At 65.2% G+C, this 6,777-nt stretch overlaps 1 protein-coding gene across 1 annotated transcript in view; it reads right to left on the reverse strand.

The window, feature by feature from the left end:
• Positions 1 to 5,661, reverse strand: part of LOC130595844 (SCO-spondin-like) — a 31,134-nt gene extending 25,473 nt beyond the window's left edge. The window contains exons 1-17 of the mRNA XM_057402885.1: positions 5,563 to 5,661; positions 5,252 to 5,452; positions 5,078 to 5,160; positions 4,812 to 4,988; positions 4,526 to 4,737; positions 4,253 to 4,355; positions 3,938 to 4,096; positions 3,737 to 3,822; positions 3,520 to 3,642; positions 3,283 to 3,445; positions 2,957 to 3,197; positions 2,645 to 2,783; positions 2,412 to 2,538; positions 2,148 to 2,320; positions 1,836 to 2,057; positions 1,584 to 1,749; positions 627 to 885 (exon numbers count right to left, since the gene is read on the reverse strand). Coding sequence (XP_057258868.1) covers positions 627 to 885; positions 1,584 to 1,749; positions 1,836 to 2,057; positions 2,148 to 2,320; positions 2,412 to 2,538; positions 2,645 to 2,783; positions 2,957 to 3,197; positions 3,283 to 3,445; positions 3,520 to 3,642; positions 3,737 to 3,822; positions 3,938 to 4,096; positions 4,253 to 4,355; positions 4,526 to 4,737; positions 4,812 to 4,988; positions 5,078 to 5,160; positions 5,252 to 5,452; positions 5,563 to 5,642 — 2,714 coding nt within the window. The 5' untranslated portion in view covers positions 5,643 to 5,661. The remainder of the gene's footprint in view (positions 1 to 626; positions 886 to 1,583; positions 1,750 to 1,835; positions 2,058 to 2,147; positions 2,321 to 2,411; positions 2,539 to 2,644; positions 2,784 to 2,956; positions 3,198 to 3,282; positions 3,446 to 3,519; positions 3,643 to 3,736; positions 3,823 to 3,937; positions 4,097 to 4,252; positions 4,356 to 4,525; positions 4,738 to 4,811; positions 4,989 to 5,077; positions 5,161 to 5,251; positions 5,453 to 5,562) is intronic.
• Between the last annotated feature and the right edge of the window lie 1,116 nt (positions 5,662 to 6,777).

Genomic DNA, 6,777 nt, shown 5'->3' on the forward strand with positions numbered 1-6,777 from the left:
CCAGCTCCATTATGTCTTATCCTGTCCCCACCCCATCCTGTCCCTTCCCCATCCCGTCTCCATCCTGTTCCCATCCCATCCCCATCCCCATCCCGTCTCCATCCTGTTCCCATCCCATCCCCATCCCATCCCATTCCATCCCATCCCATCCCATCCCCATCCCCATCCCCATCCTCATCCCCATTCCCATTCCCATTCCCATCCCCATCCCCATTCCCATCCCCATCCCCATCCCCATCCCCATCCAATGCCCATCCCATCCTGTCCCCATCCCATCCCCATCCCCATCCCATGCCCATCCCATCCTGTCCCCATCCCATCCCCATCCCCATCCCCATCCCCATCCAATGCCCATCCCATCCTGTCCCCATCCCATCCCCACCACCCCAGCACTGAGTCCACCTCCAGCCATGCCAGGGGCCAGGGATAGGCTCTTCCTCGGTGGCCCCGGTGTGCTGCAGCAGGGACGGGCAATGAAAGCCGCCTATCCCGCGGTGCGATCCCAAACGGGGCATAGGGGGATTTCATCACACGCCTCCTGCCGCTGCCTCATCCCGCAGCACCGGCTCAGTATCCCCCATCCCACCCACCCCAGCCATGGCCTGGGCTCCATCTGTGCCACGCACCAGGTGCTGCAGCTCCGGCGGATGTGGCTGCCGGGCGGGAGGAGCGTGGTGCCGTGCTGGCAGGGGCAGGCTCCAGGTGGGACGCACATCCCACCCTCGGCCAGCACCAGCCCGGCCGGGCACTGGCAGCCAGGGACACAGAGTCCATCCAGGTTGTGGCAGGAGCTGGTCCCGTTGCTGTCACCGCGCAGGTCGGCGCAGGTCTGGCCACAGGGCCGGCCACAGTCCAGGTACTGCTGCCCCCCGCTGCACGGCACATCTGAGGGAGGGACATGGAGATGTCACTGACAGGGACATCTCTGCCCTGCCACGCTCCATGCACCCTTGGCACCAGCCCCCACTGTCCCCTGGCGTGTGATGGCTGCATCCACATCCTATTCCCATCCCACCACCATCCTCATCTTGTCCCACCCCATCCCCAACACATCCCCATCACATCCCATCCATATCCTATCAACATCCCACCCACATCCCACCCCTTTCTCCACCCATCCCATCCCATGCCCATCCCCATCACCAATCCCATCTCCACCCATCCCATCCCATGCCTATCCCCATCACCAATCCCATCTCCATCCCATCCCTTTTTCATCTCATTCCACATCATCCCCATCTCATTCCTATCCTCTTCTCATCCCATCCCTTTTTCATCTCATCCCATGCCATTCCCAGCCCCATTTCATCCCCACGGCATCCTACCCCATCCTCATCTTCACCCCCATCTCCATCCACATCCCATCCCATTCTCATCCCACCCTGTCACCATCTCATCCTCATCCCCATCCTCACCCTCATCCCCATCCTCACCCTCATCCCCATCCTCACCCTCATCCCCATCCCATTCCAACCCTCATTCCCATCCTATTCACATCCCCATCCCATCCCGTTCTCATCCCACCCCATCACAATCCCATCCCCATCCCCACTCTATCCTATCCCATTCCCTCCCATCCCCACCGCAGAAGCTCTGGTTCCTCCACACCAGCTCCACTCCTTCCTGGCCACACTCCCGGGCATAGGCAGCCAACACCAGGCACAGGCAGTGCTGCCCATCCTGGCAGGTGCAGGCATCCCGCAGGCAGAGCTGCAGGAACGGCTCCGGGTCCACGACCTGGTGACATGGCTGGGGGTGGCAGTGCACAGTCACGCCACGGCACTGGCACTGGGCACTGGGGACCGGCTCTTGGCCAGGATGGGGACCCGTGGCACCTGGAAGGCCGGGCCCTGCAGGACGGCACAGGCAGCCTCGGCAAGGTCCTGCTGCCCAGCAAAGTCACTGCAGGGCTCCAGTGGGACGGGTCCGAGTGCAGGGCACTTGCTGGACACCCGGTACTTGTTGGTGAAGGCGGCAACACTGATCTCCACATCACCTGCTGGCGTGGTGAACTCGTCCCCCTGGTTCCAGTTGTAGGTGCCGCAGAGACCCCGCACCTACCACACCAGCACTGGCTCAGGATAGGATCCCACAGCTAAATCCCAGCCCAGCTCTGCCACCGGCCACCACCAGGAGCTGGGGCTGACCTTGTGGGCAAAGGCGGGATGGAGGGTGATGTAGACAGTGGGGGCCTCCACCCCCCACAGGATGTGGGCCCCAAAGGTCTGGAGCAGCAGGAATGCCGAGGACACGCGGCGGATGCTCAGCTCGGAACTGGCAAAGGGCAGCGTCACCTCCTGCCCATCCACCATCACCTCACCTGTGCCGGCAGAGCGCAGCCACCTCAGGGAACAGCCATGGGCTGGCACCCCCCATCCCACCGCAGCACGAGGAGGGTCCCCGCACATCACCTGTGCCGTGGAGACGAGCAGAGATCCGGTGGGCACTGATGGTGAGGGACTGGCGGCAGTGGAGGCGCTGGTGGCCATTGCAAGCCTTGTGCTCAGACGTGATCAGCAGCTGCCCCTCCACGAAGTCCTTGGGGACAGAGACCCTGCTGAGGGGACCCCCGGGGCAATTCCCACCCCAGGGCAGGTCTCTACAGCCCTGGCACTACCGCAGCCACCGTGGCGGCTGCCCTCACCTGCACCAGGGTGTAGGCACAGGCGCCTGGGAAGGAGAAGTGCTGGCGGTCGAAGGTGATGTAATGGTGGCCGCCCAGCACCGTGCACTCCCCGGGGCACCGGTCCTGGCTGCAGAGCCAGCGCCCGCCCTGGCACATGCTGAGGGCACAGGAGGCGACACCGGGATCACCAGGAGGGGACAGGACACACCGTGACCGCACTTGGCATGGATGGATGTGTGCTTGCCACCCCCCTGCCCAAACCAGCATCGTGCCCATCCATGGGGTTCATTCCAACCTGGTGATGCTGAATCCAGCCATGGCATTGCTCACCACTGGTTGCAGCGCTGGCGGATGCTCTGTCCCGGGGCATAGCGCTGGCGGTGGTGCTGGCAGGGGCAGGCGCTTGGTGGCACGCAGAGCGCCCCATCCCAGTAGAGCCCTGGAGTGCATTCGCAGCCGCCGGCGCAGTCCTGGTGGCATGGCCCATCCTCGGCACTGCCAACAGCTGCACAGCTGGCAGGGCATGAGGAGACGCAGTCCGAGAACCTCTGTCCCACGCCGCAGTGCCGCTCTGCCAGGACAAGCACCGCACTCAGCACCGGCACCAGCCCTGGGGGGTCAGACCTTGGTGCCAGAGCACATTCCCGGGTCCCTACCGCAGAAGCCAGGCTGGCGCCAGTCGATGCTGGTTTGGTGCCGGGCACACTCCCGTGCATAGGCAGCGAAGGTGTCGCAGATGCTGGGGCTCGGCAACTGCCCGGCATTGCCTTCCCGGCACAGCAGCTCCAGGCACGCATTGTGGAAGCCACCAGGGTCAACCTGGTGTGGGGATGGTGGGTGAGGATGGCGGGACCGGCACCCTCCAGTGCCCCAGCACCAGAACTGCGCCTCACCTTGTCATGGCACTCACGGAAGGGCTCAGCCAGGAGCTTCCCACAAGTGACCTCGGCTGCCTGCCGTGCCGCATCGCCCGCTGCACAGCCAGGGCTGAGCTCCACCGCGTCCCTGCAGCGGGGCTGAGCCCGGGGAGACCCTCAGAGCTGGGGTGACCGCACAGGGACCCCCGAGCAGACATGGGGTCCTGGCACACCTTGGGGTACCTTGGGGTACCTTGGGGCTGACATCTGAAATCTTCCAGGAGTTGCCAAAGCTGGCAGCAAAGGTGGCCACATCCCCTCCGGGCTGCTGGAAGTCATCTGGGGACACAGGGAGGCTGCGGTAGGCAAGGGTCATGGCACATGGCCCCAGGACATGGCCCTGGCGCTGCACCTCCTCCCGCATGGGCATTGCCACCTATGAGGTGACACTTACCTGCAGGGTCATCGTTGTAGGGACCACACAGCCCCCGTGTGCCGCCCCACAGCTCGGTGTCAACTGTCACTGTGACTGCCTGGCTCCTGTCCGAGGTCACCCGCACACCCAGCGCACTTGCCACGGCCACCCAGTCACCTAGCCACATCACGCTGATCCCTGTGGCACCACAGGGATTTGGGATGGGAACAAGGCAGTGGCTGGATCCCCCCAGCTGCAGCTTTGTCACCACCATCACCTGTGCCATCAGGGGTCTTAGCCCCACCAAGATCCCAGCCCAGTGCCACCAGTAGCTGGCCACCCCCCTCCCCTCACCATTGTGCAGATACGGTTGTCCCTCGGGCACTGCCACACTGTCCACAGAGATGTTCCGTCCCTGGGTCACCACCGTGCCCACCCCGAAGGTCATGTGCAGTCCCTGCGGTGGTGCGGCATCAGCCAGGGCCAGGGCTGGCAGCCGTGGATGGCCAGGGATACCACAGCCACACCACAGGGCCACAGCATGCCATGGGGACAGGCAAATGGCACAGCCCCCAGAGAATGTCTGTGATGAGGCAGGGACCCCTCTCCCACCCCCACCGTCAGTACCCGGGGATCGCCGGCAGTGATGGCGATGGCCCAAGTGCCGTCAGCAGCAGCGGCCAGGGTGTAGGTGCACTCGCCAGAGAAGTGGAAGTGTGTCCCGTCAAAGGTGCGGTAGTGGGACCCTGCCCAGGTCATGCAGCCAGCCCAGAGGCCCCGGTGATGGGCGGCCGCTCCATGCAGGGACACAGGAGGCGATGGCCGTGGGGACACCTCTCCTGCAGTGGGGAGGTGAGGCCACTCTGCAAACTCCCCATGGGACCCACCAGCCCCCTGGTACCCCCAGACCCACCAGTGAGGGGCAGGCGGGTGCAGGAGAGGCACGGTGCACTGGAACTGGAGCCATTCCTCCAGCTGTGCCCCCAGGGGTGCCGGCAGCACTCGGACAGGCTCATAGCAGAGAGGTTGTGGCTGCCGGCGGTGTCCTGGCACTGCCATGTGCCATAGCAGTGCCCCAGCAAGCCTTCGCCTGCGGCACAGGGAAGCACCTTGTCTCCACAGGTGATCACCGGGGACACTGGCATAGTGGTGCCACTGCACCTCAACACCCATCCCTACCTTCGGTGCAGTGGGGCCCGCTCCAGCCCTGGCAGCAGGCAAGCACCGTGCGGTTCCACACCACTGGCCGAGTCTCTGGGGGCCTGCGGCATCAGGCATGGGATACACAGCACGGGGATGGGTGCCCTGGTGCCCCCTCTGTGCCATGCACTGCACGTCCGCACTGGCACTCACCGGTAGATGTAGCAGAGGGGGGTGCCAGAGTCAGGCTGGGGCTCACCATGGTCCCCACCATAGACCCGGCGCATTCGGTCCCTGTCGATCCGCCATCCTGCCAGGCTGTAGTGGTAGAGGCTGGTGCAGGGCACTGTGTCCTCGCGCCGCGGTGTCACCTCCTCCTCCGCCGTATCCTGAACCGTCCTCTCGCACCATCGCCTGTGTGGCACCATGGCACCCATCGTACCCACAAACCGAGCTGGGGACGGTATCCCCACACCACGCCTCATCCCAGTTTCTGGTATGGGGCTGTGGCACTGAAGACTCACCCAGTGGCTGCTTCCACCACAGCCACGCACAGCAGCAGGGAGGCCAGGACCCCACCAGGCACCCAGGATTGGCGTGCCATGGTCGTGCTGCCACGGCTACCTTGGCAAAGGGGGATCTGTGTCACGAGTGGAGGACCCCCATAGATCTCACCAGCAGCTCCCCAAGATGGGGACTCCCCAAAACGGCCCCTCTTACCTAGGGGCTCCCTGCTCTGTCCTGGCTGGCTCTGGCAGTGCCACTCCCTCAGCCCCAGCACTGCTGCTCCCTTTTATGGTGTGGGGCCGCCCGACGGGGCCAGCTGTGGGGCTGGCGATTGGGCCCAACTGCTGGGTGGGATGGGGGGTGAGGCCATGGGAACCCCCATTGCTCCGTCTCCAGGGTGAAGCCCCCAGGATTGTGCTGGGACAGTGGATCTGGAGCCCCCCCCGGCGGCTCAACCCAGTGGGGCCACATCCTGGATCCGGCACATCTGGGATTAAGCATTAGGAGCATAGATGTGCTGTGGTACCCATAACCTAGCCCCCTACCCCAGCAATGCCTCTTGGTGCCCTGGGCCATGGACCCCCAAACCTGCCCCACAGGGACAGGGACACAGCTCCTGGCTCCTGCTGCCCCTTGGCTGTCCCACATCCACTGCCCCCATCCACTGCCAGCCCCACAGCCGGGTCCCCGTTGTCTTCCTGTGTCCTCACATCACAGCCAGCCCCACGGTTGTGTCCCCCGTGTGTCCCCGCTGCCACCAGCCCCATGAGTGAGTCCCCCCAAGTCTCTCCCCGTGTCCCACACCACCTCCAGCCCCATGTCAGGGTCCTGCCACATCCCCCCGTGTCCCCCCCACCCACACCTCAAACTCTTGCCCCTCCGGTGGTGGGGGGACAGGAGGGGGGGGACACTATGTGGGATAACTGAGGGGGGTATGGGACACGGACGGCGCAGCGCGGGGAGGGGCGGGAGCGGTTCTCCCGGTGCCCGGGATGGGGGGGGCGGACCCGGCAGGGGCGGGGGGACCGGCGGCCACCGCGGGCGAGGCGGGGCCCCGCGACGGCAGTGGCGGTGGGGCAGGTAGGAGCGGTGGGAGCAGGGGTCCCCGCCCCGAGGCTGCGGTGACGGGTGCGTTTTGGGAGAGCGAGCACCGGGACCGGGACCGGGATCGGGACCGGGATCGGGACCGGCGGTGAAGGCACGCGCGGCCCCCGGAGGGAGGAGGGCAAGAA

The sequence above is a fragment of the Pezoporus wallicus genome, unplaced genomic scaffold (assembly GCF_028554395.1).
Source record: "Pezoporus wallicus isolate ANWC-B61680 ecotype Strahan unplaced genomic scaffold, APGP_CSIRO_Pwel_v1 contig_8057, whole genome shotgun sequence".
NCBI lineage: Eukaryota > Metazoa > Chordata > Aves > Psittaciformes > Psittacidae > Pezoporus > Pezoporus wallicus.